The sequence below is a fragment of the Aquila chrysaetos genome, chromosome 21, assembly GCF_900496995.4.
Source record: "Aquila chrysaetos chrysaetos chromosome 21, bAquChr1.4, whole genome shotgun sequence".
In the NCBI taxonomy this organism is placed as follows: domain Eukaryota; kingdom Metazoa; phylum Chordata; class Aves; order Accipitriformes; family Accipitridae; genus Aquila; species Aquila chrysaetos.
In genome coordinates this window covers 18,045,647-18,066,223 of record NC_044024.1, presented here as the reverse complement: position 1 = coordinate 18,066,223, position 20,577 = coordinate 18,045,647, and the positions used below count along the sequence as shown (strand labels likewise).

General features: G+C 34.4%; 1 protein-coding gene across 4 annotated transcripts in view; it reads left to right on the top strand.

Annotated features, from left to right (window-relative positions):
• The window catches only part of THOC2 (THO complex 2), a 56,435-nt gene that overhangs the window by 15,153 nt on the left and 20,705 nt on the right, over positions 1–20,577 (top strand). For 3 of the 4 annotated variants that reach the window (XR_003920852.2, XR_003920853.2, XM_029996710.2), the window contains exons 8-22: positions 1,652–1,818; positions 2,425–2,517; positions 5,023–5,178; positions 8,800–8,972; positions 9,128–9,323; positions 11,154–11,195; positions 11,900–11,941; positions 13,236–13,366; positions 13,454–13,555; positions 14,834–14,918; positions 15,966–16,059; positions 16,544–16,624; positions 16,906–17,002; positions 18,836–18,953; positions 19,733–19,912. Coding sequence is in view for 2 of the 4 variants with exons in the window: in XM_029996710.2 (XP_029852570.1) it covers positions 1,652–1,818; positions 2,425–2,517; positions 5,023–5,178; positions 8,800–8,972; positions 9,128–9,323; positions 11,154–11,195; positions 11,900–11,941; positions 13,236–13,366; positions 13,454–13,555; positions 14,834–14,918; positions 15,966–16,059; positions 16,544–16,624; positions 16,906–17,002; positions 18,836–18,953; positions 19,733–19,912 (1,757 nt within the window). In the remaining 2 variants the exon portion in view is untranslated. The remainder of the gene's footprint in view (positions 1–1,651; positions 1,819–2,424; positions 2,518–5,022; positions 5,179–8,799; positions 8,973–9,127; positions 9,324–11,153; positions 11,196–11,899; positions 11,942–13,235; positions 13,367–13,453; positions 13,556–14,833; positions 14,919–15,965; positions 16,060–16,543; positions 16,625–16,905; positions 17,003–18,835; positions 18,954–19,732; positions 19,913–20,577) is intronic. The other variant, XM_029996711.2, reaches the window with a different exon arrangement.

Sequence of the window (20,577 nt, the reverse complement as noted above, 5' to 3'; positions counted from 1 at the left end):
ACATGGTCTTACGACTACGGAGAGTGAATATAGACTACTGTTTGAAATCATCTGTGGATCAAATAATACGTCATGCAGGCGTGTAGTGTGATAGTAACACATACTGGTAGATCACCTTGGATAGAATCATGACATTTGGAAGCTCCTGCTTCTGTGGCAAAATTAGTTTGGGGAATGTTGTGTAGTTAAACATAATTTAGATACTGAATTTACAGTACAGCCTCAAATATGCATGCTGTGATTTTGATTCATTTTGGCAGTGTTTTTTAAGGATGTGCTTGTCATCTTTTAGCAAGCAGGTTGGAGCATAACAAAGAAATGCTTTTTGCTATTTTAAGGTTCTCAATTCAATGCATGAATATTCTTTTAGTCTTAAAGCAGTTGAACAAGTGATTCCTTCTGAAAAGAAATAAGAAGTAGTAAATGTTCTTCCTTTATCTAGTTCTGATTGTGATTTGTCCATATTTCTAAGTTGAGTGTTGGTGAGAGTGTCGCAATCGAAGTGCAAAATACATTAAAAACAGGAAATATCTGTAATTTCCCCATGTTTTACACTTCCTTTGTGAATGAAGAGTTTTATACAATGTCATCAGTGCCTGTTTCATATGGTACCAATGCAGTAATAGTCAAAAGGCTATGTTACTATTTTATAAAAGATAATTTTTCATCTATCACAGAATTTTACCTGAGACTGTCAAATCCCTGTAATAGTAATACTTATTTTGGAAGAGAGGTAGAGAAGAGGATGGTTTTGCTAGTGATTACTGTAAAAAATATACACTCAGTTTGAGGAATTCTATAACAAAACATTTTTTTTGTCTTCTGGAATTTTAGGAGTTGCAGATAGACTTCCTATAAATTGTCAATTCTTTTAAAGTACTGACTTGCAGTAGGTCCTGGTGTAGTGGAAATGGCTTTTGGGGAGGAAAGACTGATGCACTTATCTGTCTGCATAGTGGATGTGCCTGGATAAAACTTCCCATGGCACAGTGAAGAAAATAGTCTAGATGTGGATTCTTTTGATACAAGTAATATTTCTGTCTCAAGCATGTCTCCTGGAGTTTTGGTGGAAATGTTAATGTAGTAAAGTACAGGTATGATTACAACATTGGCTTAAGCTGATCTATACCATTCCTGTTGCTCCCCTCAAAATAAACAAGCCGTTCTCCCTAATGCTAGCAATGATACTGAGTTGACAGGACAGTACAACCAGGTGGATCAGGGTCTAGCTCAAACCAGAACAATTTTTAGGGTGTAAAATGATTTCTAGCTGGCTGATTTGTGTGACTGCATGAATGTGTGCCAGCACAAGGGGAGAGGAAGCAGCCCATGCCTTTTGCTGGCACTGTGGTATTAGTGAGGTTGGGTTTTTACTTTTTAAATGTTCACCTTAAGATGGTAATTTCTAGTTTTTCTGTAATCTGAATTGAAAGTCCTGTTTAGTATCTTTGCCTAATTCAATATTCAACACAAGTCAAAACAATTGATGCTGTATTTACAGATGATACAGATTGTTTTGCTGTAGATAAATCCAGGCTCAATTTTAACTGAAAAGAATTAACTTTAAAAACTAATGCATTTGTGGTTTAGTAACAGAATGAAGATGAAAAGTAGCAATGTTAAGCTTTTCTACTCTGTTCTTCTCCACTAGGATGTTTTAACCTTGATCCTAACAGAGTTTTGGATATTATCCTAGAAGTCTATGAGTGCAGGCCTGAGTATGATGACTTCTTTGTACCACTGATAGAGTCTTACATGTACATGTGTGAACCTCAAACTCTATGCCATATCCTTGGGTTCAAATTCAAATTTTATCAGGTAATGTATTTCCATTCTTAATTTTTTTTTGGTGGTTGTTTGTACTCAGTGTTGCTGCAGATTTCTTTTTTACATAGAAATTAATTTCCAAGTTGTAAAATTCCAGTATTAAAAGCAGTAATTTCATGAGTTGAGTGGAAGTCACTAATTTATTTTAGAGGATAGTGCTTAGCATTCTCCAAGACAGCTGAAAACAGTCTTGATATCTTCCCTTTGAATTTGTATAAGTATATAAAGACTTGAATTAAAGAAGAGGTTGTACCTTATGAACAGAAGACTTGTTCCCAGGAGCGAAGAGCGTGTTTGCAAGGGAGTCATTGTTCATATTTGATAAAATATTAAAGGTTGTTTTAAATGTACGATTAGGAATTGCATACAAGCACCATAAGGTGTGAAGATAATTAAATGTTTTTGTTTCTGAAAATTCTGATTGTGTATTGCAGTTAAATCTAGTGGCTTTGGAGTAACAGCAGTTAAATAACATGATAACAAGGAGAACTGTGGATTAATATGTTTCATCTGAACTTTGAGTAGTTTCTTTTCTGTTTCATGACCTTCTGCAGTAGTCTGCTTTTTTTCTTAAATTTGCAATTTTGTCCTTTTTAGGATCCAAGTGGTGAGACACCTTCCTCCTTATACAGAGTTGCTGCTGTCCTTTTGCAACATAATCTCATAGATTTGGAAGATCTTTATGTTCATGTAAGTGACAGTGCTACTCTGTCAAATGCCAAAACTAAGAAAATTTAAAAAAGCAAGCCAGATATTTTACCCTATTCCTAAAGCTTCAGATTCAGGACATACTGTGTAATACCTGCATATGTGCATGTTTAATGTCTTCTAAAATTTCCAGCACTTTCTAATGCCGCATATTCAAATCAACACACAGTGAAATAAAAATGCTGATACACTTTATTTGAATAATATGTGTAGCATCCTCCAGCTTGCTTACCTCCTGCCTGAATAGGAGGTATTTATTTCATATTATTTCATATTTCATATGCCTGAGTATGCTTTAAATGCCCAAGTAACCTTCTTTAAGATCTATACCTTCTCTAGATCTAGCGTCTTGCTTCACAAGATCAATTTTTGCAAAAAGTGGTAGGATGATCAGCTCTTAGTGTTCTTTGTTTAGTTTAATAGTAGGATTTTTTTTTTAAACTCTTACGTATTCCTGAATAGGTCTCTCATTCCCTCTACAAGAATTCTCACCATTTGTTAGGTTGAAAGACGAAAATGGAGTTACTTGTTCAGATTTAATCAGAGAGACTTACCCTCTCCAGTCTGACAGTCTTAGAAGCCAACCAACATACCAGTTTGGCAGATGGTAAACAGAATGTTACAGTTATCAAAATAATTTTACATTATACACCAATTTTTAATTTCAGAATATCATAGATATTTTAAGACTCTTAACTTCCACTGGAATCAAGGAAATGAGCTCTAGTTAGAGCTATGGAAATTTTGGAATGTAGTCTTGCCATTAATTTGTGTGGCAGTTAATAGCCTTAGTCACAATCTGACTTGTTCAAAAGCTGTCTCTGGCTTCATAGGAGTGTTTTGGCTAAAAGTGTGTCAGGTGGAGCAAGAGGAGGAGTGTGTGTCTCAGATAATTGGTGGGGAGGGAACAATGCATGATAATAATGCTAGTTTGTTAAGGAATGTTTGTAAGCTTACAAACAACGCTCAGACTCAGAATTACAGTGACCTGTGCAATCTTAACTCAGACCTGTATAGGTATGGGCATGTTTTCTGACAGTCTTACACCTAGAATGGTCCCTGCATTCATTTATACTGTTCAACTTTGTCATGTTGATTCTCAGTCTCACTTTTAATCTACTTTGATTCCAGAATCCCTCTGCCAGTCTTTCTGTCTGTCTTTGCATGTTTAGAATGGCACTTTTTTCCTATTTTCAGTTCAGGCTTAATTTAACTTGCTATGGGAGTTTCAAGAAAATAATTAGCATGTAGGTGTTGAGTCTTAAGTGGTATATATTGTGCAGCTTGTATATAATAGCACCTGTCAGGATTATCATTCATATCAAGAATGTTCTCCCCACCTCTGCCCTGCCCTCCCTTCCCCTTACAAGACTGTAAGAACTGGTTTCTATTTGTGTATATATACACACAGCCATATATAATATGTATTGCATCGTGAAGATGTGATTTAACTCTTGAAATTCCACACTAGGTATTTCTTGGTGAATGTTAGTAGGTTACCTGGGTTTTCAAATGAGAAGTGAGCTCTTTAAACCTTTTTACCTCCTCAAGTGGGATTCTTTCTTCCCCAAATTTCTATGAAATTGAGGAATTCTACTATCTTTTCTCTGAAGAAGGTGATGCTTAGTCTTTCCTTCTTCTGCTATCAGTTTGGGAGGAGAAAAAACAATAAAAATCCTCCCCTGTTAAAAACAACAGAAGAAAAGATTACTGTATCAAAGAGGTCATGACTCTACAGTGAGTTTTGATTACTTATTTGCAGTTAAAGTTTGAGCATGATTTTGGGAATCAAATTGAATTTTGGCTTTGTCAGAAAAAGAGCTTTTGTTCTGTCTCACAACTTGCCCTTTTAATTTTTGAGTGTAGGTTTATATTCCTCACTCTGATAGTTCTCAAGTACAAGACTGTGCTAAGGTTTTATCATACTGTATCTCTTAATGTAAGATGGTTTTCAAGGAACAGATGTTACATATGTTTAACCCACATTGCTGATAAATGGGAAATTTGGTAAGCTTCAAATGGTATTCCTTTAAAATAAAGTGCAATCAAAATGTGTGTTTAAGTAGGTAACCTGGTTTTCTTTGATGAAATTTTTTTTTGCTTTAGATGACCAAGTAAATTTATGCTTTTGAATATTCACTTTGTTTTAAGACCCTGAATTTTGTAAATGTTATCAAGTATGTGCATAATTGTCACCATATAGCTACAGCTGAATGGTAAATTGAAGAGGGGAAGGGAAGCTTATACAACTAATGGTTGTGAGGAAGTAGAACAGTATTATTTTTCATGAATCGTTGATTTCAGAATAGTCTGTTAATAGTATACTTCCTTGTCGGGATGATGGTAGCAAGGAAAGGAATGTTTCAGGGAGTAAGTTTATCTGATTAGTAACAAGGAAGGACAAACTTCTGCTTTGAGCTCAAGTGATCAAAAGTAGCAATAGGTCACTTGAATTTTCAGATGTAATGTTTGTTCTGGTTTTTTTAGCTTCTTCCGGGGGATAATGCCATCATTGAGGAACACAAGCGAGAGATAGTGGAAGCTAAGCAAATTGTCAGAAAACTTACGATGGTTGTCTTATCCTCTGAAAAGACCGAGGAAAAGGAGAAGGAAAAAGAAAAAGAGGAGGAGAAAACCGAAAAGGTGTGTGCCTTTGAATAGTTTCCTGCCCAAGAAAATTATTTTAAATTGTTTTAAACTAAACATAATAATTGTTATGAAAACATTTTCTGTATTTTTTTGAAACATACAGTTATGTACTTGGAAGGCTTGTGTCTATCTCTGATTGCACATTCAATATAACAGAAGTGCAAAAATGCATGGTTTGGGGTTTGTTCTGGATTTCTCAAGGTTTAATGTTCTTGATTCAATGGCTATTTAATTTCTTTCCTCATTTTTTTTTTTTATCAGCTCCAATAGGTATGACCCAGCATCGATATACTTCACAGTCTTTAACAGCTGTGTTTTCTAGGACCTGTGATAGTATAATGCTAGTGGATTTCTTAAAAATAAGGACATTAGTAAGAATTTATTCTTTATTTCTCTCAATCAAGGATTAGGACGTATAGAACTGCCAGACTTATGAATGCTGGTATAGTTATCCTGCATTGTAGAAAAAGGTTTTAACTGAACACTTTTAATTGTAACTATCTGCTGTGCTTTCCATTAGATCTGTATCTTTGTATGTGTGAAAGTATACTCTTTATTTAAGGTGCTATGACATCATGTATTGTTCATGTTGCCCTAGGTCTAATTTGTTTCAGTGTGTCCAAGCCTTACTTTAAAAACAAAATTATTTAATCTTTTAGCAGCCTTTCTGTTGTCATCTTCATTTGAGTGTCTAAGTACTGCTCAAACATCTTTTTTTAAAACAAAAAAAGTAAAATAAAAGCTTGATATTTGCATTTTCTAAGTGGCATACTGGAGAGCGGGGAGGGGTCCATCAGTCTTCACAGTTTCTGTTCTTAACTTTCTGTATCCTCCTGGATTCATTATGTTAATTTGTTTTGTCTACTTACTCCCATTTGTTCTACCCCACCTTGATTCTATACATCTCTGACCTTCCTTTCTCCTTCCATTTTTCTTGCCTAGCTTGAAAAAGCTAATTTCAGTTTCTTCCTTCAGGCAGCTGATGTAGTCACTGCTCTCTGGCTCTGAACTGCAGCCACACCTGCTGTTTAAACTGATTCCTTTCACTAGCTTTAAGTTTCTGACCTCTCTCCCACTCATTATTTCAATACCCCTTTTGATTATACCACATTGCTTTGGTCCACCTTCTCTGCAGACAGACGAGGCTGCCTGGTATTCTTTGAAGCATGCATGTCACCACGTTCTGATGGAAAAACTAAACTCTTGATGGGACTTGGGGAGTGTATGTATTGCAAGTAATGTCAGAAGAATTAAGACAGTTTTTATGGCTAAGCTTTAGAATTAAGTACTAGGGAATTTTAAGCTCTAGCAGAAACTGCAACATTTTTCTAAAGGATTACAATGACAAATAACAATCTGAGCCTGTGTGGTAGAAAAGTGGTGAGCTGTACTTAAAAACAATTTCTGTGACACTTCACACAGTTATGCAATGCATGCTGTTTCGTGAAGAGCTTGTTTCTGTGTTAGTATTTTTGTATGCGATTAGCTGTGCATTTCATAGCAATTAGTAGAGTAACAACATGTGAAAGCTGTTGACAGTCTAAATTTGAGTACTTTGTACATTAGAACTGCACACTGGATACAATTTTTGATATGGAATAACCATGACCATGGAATAACCATGACCATGGAATAAATGCCTGGATAAGGAAAATAGTGTTTAACAATTACTGACTTAACTTTTCTTTTAAATCCACAAAGTGCTTATTTTGCATCGTTAAAATTTATTATCGTCTCATGACTCTAATACGAATAATTTAGTATTGGCAAATGCATTACCTACTTTTGCCTCTTAAGATGCATTTGATCTAACTGAATAATAGGGCGATACTTGAGAGGTCACAGAACTCAGGAGTATGACTAGATTTGACAGCAATTCCAGACTGACTCTTCTCTGTGCCATGCATGCTTTTTGCTTTTGGAGAGCATGTTTCAGAAGAGCTTGCTTACCTGAAGAGAGACCCAGTCAAGCAGCATGCATGTGTGTGAGCAGTGACTGCTTTGGAAATGAAATAGCATACTAACACATAATGCCTAGAAAGACCGAGTGAGTAAAAACATGGATTCTGATACAGTTAGTAATCACCCCAAAATCCCAAATTGCCAAAAATATGGTGTCTAGTATTGAACTTTAACGGGTATGTTCATACCCATTAAATAACTGTTTTATGACTTTTTTTTTTTGTAATAACATGACTTGTAATTTAAGAAGTCTATTGTATTGAACATGGATTTCAACCTTCTTGCATACCCTGCACAAGTAAAGCTTTTAAACACTTCAGTAAAGTATCAGTGTACCCTTTTGTTACAATAGTATATATTAGCTTACAAAGAGAATCCTTGGCATCAAAGGAACTTGAAGTAGTTGCATGGTAAAATAACATTAGTGTGTGCATTTCTAATTGCAGATGTATGTTTTTCATCTTTCAGCAGCTCATTTCGTTCTGATGTGCAGATATTTTTTTTTTCTCCCCCTGAAGGGAAGGCTAAAATTTCATTGCTACACAAGTTCTACATGAATATAGATCTGTGCACTTCATTTTGTTCTGAAACTTTCCTCTGCATGTTACTTTGTAGGAGATTGTTTTCTGTTTTCAAAACTATCAGAAAAATAGTTGCCAATGTTACAAAGAAGTTTTAAAAGGGAAAAAAAAAAATTTAAAAAAAATCCATGCAAACTATAGAACCACAGAAGCATCTGCTTTGTAATAATTTTTGTTCTTGTCAGTCTGTCTTGTCTGTTTGCATGATTTAAATAAAACTGGCCTTTTGCCTTAAAATGCTTAACTGTTTTGTCCTAGACTTGTCATCTTCCCTCCCTCGGTGTAAACATTATCTTAGGCTTGTAGTTACAGCTAGGTTGCAGTCACTATTCTTTACCATTAGTCGTTTACTAATAGACTTTTACCTTGGTGACCAGGGAAAACCAACTTAAAACAATAAAATATATCAATACCATGCCCATGTAAAAATGCTTCAAGGCATGATCTTAACTGTAAATTCCTATTTCCTCTTATGCCTATATTGCAGAATGGGATATTTGGAAAACTTCCTGTAGACTTGCACTTAAAACTAGACTCTCCTAGAGTAGATGCTAATGTGAAACTTATGATACTGGCAAACTAAGAGACTGGTAAAGGTTTTGGGTTTGGTTTGGTGTTGGTTGTTTTGGTTTTTTTTTTTTTAAATAATTTTGCAAGAGAAATTTTGGCAGTGCTTTTAAATCCAGAACAACACACAACGCAAAGGATTCTTAAATGCATTGTTCTTAATGTCATGTAAAGAAATAAGCTGCAATAGATAGTGTACTTCTCAAGAAGTCACAAACAGACATGTCAGACAACTTTATAAACTTCTGTTTTTAACTTTATTTCTAACTTTTTTTTCTTTGATCTGGATGTTAGATTCTGCATGGATTGCTTTATCATTCCTTTTGGAGTGTGCTTATTGTCTAAATGCCTAGCTGAATTTTATTTTATGTATTTGTTTTTATTATGTAGTTGAAATACTAGGGGTTTTTTTCTAGCTGTGGATTACCGCTGCATACTGCTTAAGAAGAAATATTAAGAAGACTTTATGAATACACATTTTCATTAATTGTTTGTTATCTTGCAGCCTCCTGATAATCAGAAGCTTGGTTTATTGGAAGCTTTATTAAAAATTGGCGATTGGCAGCATGCACAAAGTATTATGGATCAGATGCCTCCGTTTTATGCTACTTCACACAAGTCTATTGCCATTGCCCTTTGCCAGCTTGTACATGTGACAATTGAACCTCTGTACCGCAGGTAAAGTGAAAAGTAGAATAGAATTCTGTTGCTACATAGGGGAAAACTAGTATTTATTTATAACTATCAATTCAATAATAAGCCCAACTGTATTGGTACACTTCTAAAATTTTCACTTCTGTTTCATGTGAAATGCTGCACATCTTATTTTTCAGAGTTGGTGTACCTAAAGGAGCTAAAGGGTCACCAATTTCTTCTTTGCCAAACAAGAGAGCACCAAAACAAGCAGACAGCTTCGAGGACTTGAGAAAGGAAGTGTTCAACATGCTTTGTTACCTTGGTCCGCATCTCTCCCATGATCCCATTTTATTTGCAAAAGTGGTGCGCCTTGGAAAAGCATTTATGAAAGAGGTTGGTATGACAACAGCTTGTCAAATACTAGTTCTGCTGATGTCAAAAAATGCTCAAGTCTTACTAATTGTGTATATATTCAGATACTGAAACATAAAAAAATTTCTTTAACTAAGGACAAATTTGGAGAATCTTATTTTAATTCTTGATCATTTTTATGATCAATAAACATAACAAACATTTTTATGAACAACTTAAGGCACTTTAAGTTTATAACCAGGAATATTTAGCAATAACTGATTTCTCATTACGGTCTTCATCTTTTAAAACATTGTGTATGGTTATTGAGAGAAAAAAACAAACAAACAAACAAAAAAAAAACAAAAAACAAAAACCCACAAACAAAATGGACATATGATACTAATTGCATGGAAGCTTTTACATTATTAGAGCGACAGTGTAGACAGTGGGGAACAATAACCTAATACACATCCAGTACTTAAGATAGTACTTTCTATTCCACCTGTTATGTTATTTAGGAAGTAGGTGATGTTGCATCTTTTTAATTAGTGGGGTGTCCCCCTGTTATGCCAGTTAAAATGCTGCTCTTCTTGAACTTGTGTTGGTGACAAATCTCTGGATGCCACTAAGGATGATTTCAATGGGGAGATCTAAAACACCTTATAAAGCCTTAAGTCGCCAACTTCAGAAATAAAATGGCCTTGAGATTTGTTGTTGTCTTTTGACCATATCTTTACCATGTGTATACTGAAAGAGTGGTGGTATGACCTGTTTTAAAAGGCTGCAAGTTGAATTTATATTCTGAACTCCCTTAGAATGTACTCAGTAGTTCAGACTGAGGCTAGTGATTTCTTTGGCTACTTCTCTGGTAATTTGCTTATTTGACTAGCAGTTTTTGTTTTATTTTCAAGTCAACAAAAGAGGGTTTTTAAATTGTTTTTAAAAAGCAGCTCAGAGAAACTTTGCAATTCAAAGTTTTTGAAATAATTTAAAAAATTATTATTGTTGTTGTTGTTATTAAAAACAAACAAACAAAACCCCCAAACTTAAAAATCACTGTTTTTGTTACTTAGCTTGTTATTTTACCTTAAAACTGAAAGTTGGAGAGGTTGGTTGATCTAAATGGTACTGGAGGGGAGATTTGCAGTTTTATAACTTTTTTTCTTGGAAGTATTTTTTATTTCAACTACAACTAACAAATACTGGAATGTTCAAAATTTACGTACCACCTGAGGGGAAGCTTTCATGTCCAGCTGTACTTGATGATGCAGAGCTAAGAACACAGATAATTATTGGGATTGATCTTTTTGTCTAACCTAACAGATTTTGGCAAGAGAGTTTGCTCTCATCAGGTTCCAAGATGCAATGATAGGGTGACGGAAGCTGCACTAAGTTTGGGTTCCAAGTTGTCTTTGTCATAAAATCATGGTCAATTCAAGCATTTCTATCTTCCCCTACTTCCGTATCTTTGTAGGAGGGATGATTTCTCAGCATCTTCTCATCCAGAATGATAAGATTTCCCAGTAGTTAATGTTTTTTCTTTATAGCATGCTTATTTCTTGCTAGCCTGTGAGAAGATTGGTGTATGAGTGATACGCTATGTTCCCCTGACGATGCAGTTAATTTGGAAATTGTAATTTCAAGGGAGTAATCCATTTTACTGCTGTCAGCAGACTATTAGGACTACTTTGTAATTAAGTTCAAGTATTGAAGGTCTGAGAAAGCCCTTGTTTCTTTGTGGATATGTACAGTGGAATGGAGATTACTTGGTTATAGGAATCTCTTGTGCAGTTTTACTGTGAATATATGAATATAATAGTTTAATGTGTTTCTGACAAGAATGAGCAACATTTTAGCTATTTGCTCTAGGTTGGAACTATGAAGAAATTCGTCAGTGACAGAGTGGTTAAGGTAACATAGGGAAAGTTATTTTTAATGCACTATTGCCATCAGCATGTTCTAGTTATGAAACTACATTTAACACACAGTAGAAATACTTATAACTGGAGGTGATTTGACTGTAAGTTAACCCATACAGTAGTTTAAAAGTTAGACTACTAACATTGCACTGCAGCTTTCATGCTCAAGTGTACCTTTAAAATAATTGTGCACTTACTGGTGTGATAGCTTAATATGCTTTTGATGGTGAGTGGAACAAGAAGAGAGAAAAGAAAGTAACTTAATAATGAAGACTAAAAGCTTAAGAGGGAATTACTGTGAGAGGAAAGATGGGGAAAATAATCTATGGCTGTTGATAATTGGGTTGGAAGTCCTGGGTTTGTTTTTTTAGGTAGAAGGTGAATGCTTAGGGCATTTTTTTTTTTCCTCTTGCCAGTAAGAAAATTCAGTAGTTCATCTACAATAGTAAGTTTCTTTGAAGCGTACAAACTAAAATATCAGTTCAAAAAGAGGTCATAAGCCCCTATATGTGTAAGCGATGCTTTTCATCTGTGCATTTGGATTTCTGTTAAAAAATGTTTTAACGCTGACAGATCTGGAAAATTAAACATTTACTAGGCATGTGGCCCTTCAGGTTCATGCTTTTGCTGAGGTAGCCTTGTTCTGAAACTGTTACGTTAATTATGCTACAATTAACATGATTGTCTTTGTTATAGTTTCAGTCTGATGGAAGCAAACAAGAAGATAAAGAGAAAATGGTGAGTTTATTTTGGAGGAAGGTTTTTTTATGTAAGATTGTAATTGAGACCAAATGTTTAATGACTGTACAACTCTTCTTTCTCTGTAGAGTTTTATGCTTTAACAAATGTATGCTATAGACTTGTCTTGATTTTTATGGGCAAGTTTGAGCCAGTCACAGGGGGTTTTTTTTGTATTCTGGTCCTCTCTTTTTTTTTTTTTTTTTTTTTCTTTCCTGCACTCCTCAAACTTAATCTTGTTCTTTTTAGTCTAGAGCATGCTGCTACTTATTTGCTTGGAATCAGCTGGAGTACCTCCAGCTTTTTTTTCTGTAAATACACTTTTTATGGTGGCACCTTGTATCTTAAAGATGGGCAAGAGCATAGAGAAAAAGAGAAGTTACAAGTAGGGGAGGTGTTTAATAGTACAATAGCTAATTTTTCTTTATTGGCTAATTTATTTCTTTCTAAATTTTCTAATTTATTGAATTATCAAGATTGATCACAATGAATTTTTTTAATCCACAAGCAAGTTTTCAGTATGAAGTTTGCAGTTTTCATTTTTACTTATTACTCCTGTTTCTTACTTGTCATGATTTCCTGACTTCCTGAATCATTGCAGAGAAAATTAGTCTCTTCTGGCTTTTTTTTGTTGCATGGTTGGTTGTGTTTTGTTTTGTTTGTTTGTTTTGTTTGGAGGGTTGGGGGGGGGGGGGGGTGTTTGGGTTTTTTTTTTCTGCTATGGTTATCCTAACAGCTCAGTGGGAAAGAGAAATGTTTAAGAAAGGGGGAGGATAGGATACTGAAAACATGGAAATTGGTACTGTGCTTTGGGAACATGTATAATGGCTTCGGGTTTTAATCTGGAATTTTGAAAATGGAAGTGTCAAAGAATACCTTAATAGATTGAAAGTAGGTGCCAAAATATATTTTCTTCTGTTGCACTTCGTGCACGTCCACAGTATATTAATTTTTAAATTATTTCTTTGATTTGAAAATATGAGTGCAACTTGCCGAAAACTTCAGCAGCTTTGCTCAAATACCTTATGTAGACAAATAAAATATTGACAGTATATGTGGTCCATAACTTATCTAATAAAAACATTTATGATGGGAGATACTTTTAAGTCCTTTTTAGATTTTTTTTTTTTTTTTGGTTGGTTGGTTTTGGTTAGGAAGTCTTAATCTTGTGGCAAACTTGTTTTTTATCAGTCTACTAAGATGTGCAATTCGTGCATATCTGCATAGCATGCATAGCATTGCTTCTGATGTACTTACTTGATAGTTACCTCGAGTTTTTTTGTCTTTATCTCAGGAGATACTGTTTAGCTGTTTGTTGAGTATTACCGATCAAGTCTTACTGCCATCTCTTTCTCTGATGGACTGCAACGCATGCATGTCTGAAGAATTATGGGGAATGTTCAAGACTTTTCCATACCAATACCGGTGAGTAGAGTAGTTTGTTTCCATTCTTTGGAAGTGGTCTCTTGAATTGTCAGTACTAAAAATAGTTTTCTTTTTTAATCTCTCAAGGTACCGTCTTTATGGGCAGTGGAAGAATGAAACATACAATAGTCACCCACTTCTAGTGAAAGTTAAAGCTCAAACCATAGACCGAGCCAAATATATCATGAAGTAAGTTGTCTAATTCCATAAATAATAAACAACTGTGGTACAGTGTATTGCATGTCACTAACTGGAGAAAAAAACTTGACAAATATATTCCTTTTCTAATGACTCAGTAATTGTACTGATTTTCCTTGTTCATGAAGTATTTAATGTACTGTGATTAAAAACTGTCAAATAAGTAAGGATACAGACAAATTTGTCACCAACAAGGGTATTTCATCTGTGAAAAATTTCCCATTATATTATTTAAAACCTTTTCCATGGGTATGCTGTTGTTTGATAAATTGCTTTGCTTATGGAAGTGTCAGTGTGGAACATATTTTCTCTAGGTATGGAGACTATTTAATCGAAAGAGTCTCAAAAATCTTGTCACAGTTTCTGTTTCTGTAAGTTTGAAAGTAGGGCAGTAAGTTGAATTGAATGGGATGATTAATTCTAAGATTAATTCTAATCTTCAAGTGGTCTCACAAAAATTTCAGATTTACCTCAAATTTAATGTCTCTGACATCACTGTCAGGGATTTGGGTTCTCCATTTGTTGCTGCCAAAAGCAAATGCTGTGGTTTTATAATGTGGATAATCAGAACCTTTCTATGTAGGCAAGACAGAATAATTGTTACTGGGTAAAAGACTTTGGACTTGCAGCTGTGAAAGCTAGAAACAATGATTTTGATTCTTTTCTGCCTTGCTGCATAGCTGGCATAGACTGTAAAACTTCACATCCCTTCTCTTGTACAGTAGATTCAGTCGTACAGATGAGCCACAGTGCTGTCAGTTGTTGAGATTGCTATGTGTACAATTTACTTTGTGTATCAACTTCAGGTTTCATGTTAAGTTCATATCTTCAGTAGGGAATGCTGCGGAAGCGTAAAACTATGAAATTAATATTGTTTTTCAGTGAGCAGAATGCAACAAATGTAAAATGACTGATATGTGGCTAAATTAAATTTGCAGGAGATATCAACAGCATCACATGCTGTATTTATATGTGGTATAGGTCTCACTGACAACTTCCAAATGCAAAGTGCTCAAAGTTGAAACTAGAATACAGTCCATAGTAATACACGGACAACTAGTTTGTTTGTACTCTCTGTATGTTACAGGATTACAAATTTCAGATTCCCAGAGGAGTAATATTTCTTATTGTCAGGTTTCTTAAAAACACATCTGCTAGTGAGAATTTAATTTCTGCAACTAATAAAGGTGTTTTCTTCACTGGAACTAACCTGTTGTTTTAGTATTCTTTTAGCTTGTCTATTGCAATAAAATATGTTCTCTTTTACAGGCGTTTAACTAAGGAAAATGTGAAACCCTCTGGAAGGCAAATTGGGAAGCTCAGCCACAGCAATCCTACAATTTTATTTGATTATGTGTGTATCTACATGTATTTGAATACTATTTCATCCTAAAAATAGATATTAAAGTATAGGAAAGGACCTGCTGTCTTAGGAAGAGGGCAGTTGTAATTTCATTATTTTTTACTTTTGATGCAAATTTTAAAATATGATTATTTGTTCGTAGTGCACAGGTCTGAGATATTAAATATGACAATAGCTCTTGAACAACCACAACTGCACAGAAGATGACATCCCCTTATTTATAGGAGTGAAGTATTTGATTTGAGATGGCTGAGGTGGGTCTCGGAGGTACAGGGATGTGCTGATCAGGTTATGCAGAATGCAAATTCAAGTTAGGTTGCTCTGGGCAGCTGTATGTGTGTGTGATGAAGATACCTCAGGGTCATTTAGAGAAAACATAAAAGCTTTGAAGTCTGAAATACACCTATGAAGTTGGAGAGGATTTTAAAGATTACTTGGTGCTACAGAATGCTTGAGAGATGTAAAGTATATTGATGGACCTCCACCTTACTCACAAATGTGATTTGTGATTATTGATCTACCAGTTTTTAGACTTTACTTGAAGAGATTAATACTGTAATACACACACATATGTGTGCGGGTCATGTACCAAAGAGAACATTCTAAAATTTTATTAATGCAGTTTACTTTGTATTCTTTCATGACCTAGGTTCATTTTTTTAAAATAGTTTTTTATTATTATAAGTAGCAACAGAAACTCTTATTGCTAAGGTTTAGGATTCTTAAGAAATCTTAGGGGAAAAAAAAAAAAGAGTGAAATGTTTCCGTTATTTTATTTTCTGATAATTGAGAAGAAAAATAATTATACAAAATTGTTTTTACATGTTAGAGACATGTTTCACTGATATCTGAAAGGTACTAGATAAATTCATGAGATTACCTATTCCTTTGAAAGTGGTTTAGGACCTTCTGAAAAATTAATTTCAAAGGATGTTTTATGTAGGTTTTTAAGACGAGCATTGTTAAACAGTTTTGATTTATTATGTGAAAGAACGAAATACTGTTCCTGTTCAGCTGAATGTCTTTTGTAACTTTCAGATTTTATCACAAATACAAAAATACGATAACTTAATAACTCCAGTTGTTGATTCACTGAAATACCTCACTTCACTGAACTACGATGTTTTGGCATGTATCCTTTTATGTAAGTCAATATATCTAGTTACTGATAAAGTTGCAGCTGTAGCCAGATTAAACCTGTTGTCTGTGAGTAAATATTACCTTCTATTGTTTTCTATTCTTGCTGCTTTTTGCTGGAAACTTCAGTGAAGTTTGCAAATACCTTTGCCCTCTTAGTGGGTTACAGAACCCTCTCTATTTGTTCTTTCACACTACGAAACTTATACTTTATTTTGAAGGGTTTTTTTACTACTTTCACTCTATTCTTGAAGGCATGATGATCCTGTAAATAGTGAGGTAAATCCTGCTTTTTAAGTTACCATTTCTTTCATGATTTTATTTTTTTATACCATAACTATGTTAGTGGATCCCTTGTTATGCTTGCTATACTTGCATATTATGTTCATACATTAGAAATTGTGGAGCTGGAAAAACAGGTCTGTGTAACTTTTCTTTTTACAAATTGAGGAAAAATATTCTCTTTAACTCCACTAAAGACTGTATCATTGAAGCTCTGGCAAACCCTGAAAAGGAGAGAATGAAGCATGATGACACTACAATCTCGAGCTGGCTGCAGAGTTAGTATTCTTGTTTTATTTATTACATTAATGTTTAAAATACTTCACCATTCCTATGATCTACCATACTATTGATCATTATGATCAATATTTCACTTGGATCCACCAGCTAATTTTTTAAACAAGGCAGAGAGCTGGCAAATTTAATAAATAGGAAAATATTTTTTTCTATGTATTACAAAAATACATATATTGCTAACATTCCATGTGTACTTCGTTAATGCTTATTTAGCAATTAGTATCTCATGATGTGCAGTCTCAGCTATTTCTCCTTGCTTTAGGTCTGGCTAGCTTTTGTGGTGCAGTTTTCCGAAAATACCCAATTGAACTTGCTGGTCTACTTCAATATGTAGCCAACCAACTGAAAGCTGGGAAAAGGCAAGTCTTGCACAACTGGTCTTTATAAACTCAATTTTTATAATGTATTATTTTGGTGTTTGCTGGTACATGGGTGCTTGATGTAGTAAATTAGTCTAGTAGTGGTAAAACTCCATTCATAATACCAGGAAGGTTAAGAAACTTAAATAGCAGAAAGAATAATATCCTCTTTAGAACGTTATTTTTCCTTTAATTGTTTAACTGTGACACATTATTTTTGAAGTACTGATTTTTGATCTGTAACTTACTTTAATACAGTTTTCTTAACAACTACCCAGACAGGGAAAAAACCCTGCTAGTCTGTAATACTGTCATGGAAATTGTTATACGTTATTTAAAAAATAGGTATCTGTGATATAAAAGGGTGTGACTGTTACAGATTTAGTTTTTTCTTTGTCATAATGTCTTCTCTGTAGGGATGTCTCTTAACATTATAATATTATTTTAAGTACTTTGTTCAATTTATTTAATGGCAGTTGAATTGCTTCTTGATACATCAATGTTAATCATAACTCAAAAAAACTTTTTTAAACAAGGTTTGCAACTTAAATCTTCCTTTCCCTTTTGTCGTTCCATCATTATCACTTAATATTATTGTTTCATTTATTTATTTAATTTTAATGTGTTATTTTTATCACATAGGTGAGTATCATCTTTTTTCTATTATGACTCCCCATATGCTTACTGAAAGACAGCTTACCCGTGGAGTTAATGCAGCATGTTATTTTAGGGTATTTATGTTGAGAAATCTAGTTTTTTCCCTTCCCTGCAATGTAGACACTCAGTCTCATGTGCTCCCCTGTCCCCAATTTGTTTTGTATTCTGATGATGGTACAATCACATTGAGCTACAGAGGAAGGGTAAGTAATGTTTCTTGTCTTTGCCCAGAATTAAGTATTAAGACTTCTGGAAAAAAAAAATCAAATTGTTTTTAATATTCAGTTTAGTATTTAGGGTCGTAGAAATAAAATGGATTTACCACTGTGACAGTTCCATAGGACTGGAGTATTCAAGTATTTGAATTGGAGTATATATTGGTGTTGCATAGTTACTAGACAGAAAACATACTTATGGTTGCAAAAGCAAAGAAAAATATAAACAATATAAATTATTTAAATATAAAACTGTTTTGGAGGGCATGGGTCAACACTTTTTATAAGTAGGTCACACAAATTTCAGAAGTTACTGGAAAATATTGCTGATTTGAATGAGCATGATATAATTTACTATATGTCTGTTGAGGAAAAGTCATTGCCCTTACAGAATTCGGAGCAGGAAGTAAAGCCTAGTCTCTGGACGGGGTGATTATTGGAGTGTTTTGTATATTTTGTGTTTTATGTAAAAAAGTGTTTTCCATGTTCCAAATGTCCTCTTCAGACTAATTTTGCCAGTAAATTTCTAAGGCTGTGTACTATTCTAGAAATTTTTAATAGAGTTTAGAATATTCTATGTTCATGAAATAACCGTATAGATACAGCTTGAAGTATGTAAACAACAAAAGGGAGCAATAAACTTTATGATTAATTTGTTGATATTTAAAAGTTAATAGCACCACAGTCACTATTATTTTCAAAAACAATGAAATTGTTCTGAAGGGGTGTTCTGAAATCCAGCTGTTGAATGCCTGCATTGCTTTTAAGTACTAACTTTTTACTTGCAATAAAGAAATCCTTGTGCACTCAGCATACTAGTTTCTTCTTCAAAAAAGAATTAAAATGTTAATTGTTTTAATGTGCATCATAGTGTTGCTTTGTACTGTGTATTGGATGTCATAGCTTCCATTTCTTAAACAAATTTTCTTGTTTTTACTCCACTTTTCTGTTTTCTGTGCAGCTTTGATTTGCTTATTTTAAAAGAGGTAGTACAGAAAATGGCAGGGATAGAAATTACAGAGGAAATGACAATGGAACAATTGGAAGCCATGACTGGTGGAGAACAACTAAAAGCTGAGGTGTGTTCGTGTTAAATTTATAATAGCTATTGCTTATTAATGGTTGTTCTAAAGACTCTGATTCATGAATTCTGGCAGCACAGCTGAGAAAGGTATTACTGCTTTCATCAGAGAGCTTCCCACTCCATTGAGCTTTACAGGCCTTGCAGACAGGCAGCCAAGACAACGTATACATGAGCCTTAATTGTTGTGCTTCACAGCATCCCATATTAATGAAAGCAGCCTTCGTTATCCAGTGTTACATGACAGACCTGCGAATTATAGCAGCCAGTGAGCTTGTACGTTGTGCAGTCCTGCTGTTATAGCCCTGCTCTGAGGGTAGCAGCTCCCTGTTGTGTAGAGTAATATCTTAAACCATTTTAACAGCTAAAACTGTTGCAGCCTTGGTGTCAAAGACCTAGTTGAGTCTGACCTAGACTCAGCTGTCTAGGGAGTTGAATAGCTATAATCGGAACTAAAATCTGAAATTCCTGTACTGAACAGAGACTTTGAGCAGATCACAGCAGACCTAGGTCTAAAATGCAGTGTCATGATGTCTGAGCTGAAATGTTGCTCTTCGCTTACCGTGTAAAAGACGTAATTAATAACATGCAAGACCAGTTAGTTTCTGATTCTTATATACTTACGTTGCAGTACAGGATCCAGAGAGAGAGTTTTATTGATGGACAAGAAACTGTATTGATGTTAATTCATCAGTATTTCTGCAGTTAGAAGCATGTATGGTTTCCATTTGTGGTGCATTATTTCCAAACTTGGGTAACTTTTTCTGTTCTGTGCAGGGTGGATACTTTGGCCAAATCAGGAATACAAAAAAATCTTCTCAGAGATTGAAAGATGCATTACTGGACCATGATCTTGCCCTTCCACTGTGCTTGCTTATGGCTCAACAGAGAAATGGTGTGATCTTTCAAGAGGGAGGGGAAAAACATCTGAAGCTGGTGGGAAAACTGTATGATCAGGCAAGTAAAAACATTTGCATTTATAAGAACCCCTCCTTTTCTTTGGTAACTTCTAGCGTATCAGCACAACATATAAGAATTCAGCACAGAAATAAGAATATATAAGAATTCAGCACAATAAATATGAATATATAAGACTTTTCCAAATCAGTTGCAGTAATCTCATTAAAATATATGGGTATATTAAATATATATTGTATTGACAAGTGACTTCTGAGTGAAAGATTAAAACATCCTTCGTCAGAAAAAGTTAAGTTCTTATTTGTTAAGTCAGCTATTATTTTTTTTTCTGATCTTACTCTGTTTGAGGAACTTTCTTCTTTGTTTTTTTTAAAGCAGCAGCCTGAATTGAATTCTTTTGCTGCCTTAAGCCGTAGGAACTAGTTTCATTTCATTCTGGTAGAATAGAATGCTTTTACAGTTCTGCTGGCTTTTGTAGGGTGGTTTTTTGTTTGGTTGGTTGGGGCTTTTTTTTAGGTGCAGATAGATTTGAGTCAGCATTGAGTGACAAGTATGTGGCATGGAAAATTTAGCATCTCTTCCGCCATGAGAAAATTTGTGCTCTACAATGTGGTGTTAACTTTTTTGAAAAAGAAAAAAAAAAAAAGCTTTCAATCTCTCCCTAACTTCACTTTTAAACAAAATAATACTGTTCGCTATCTTTT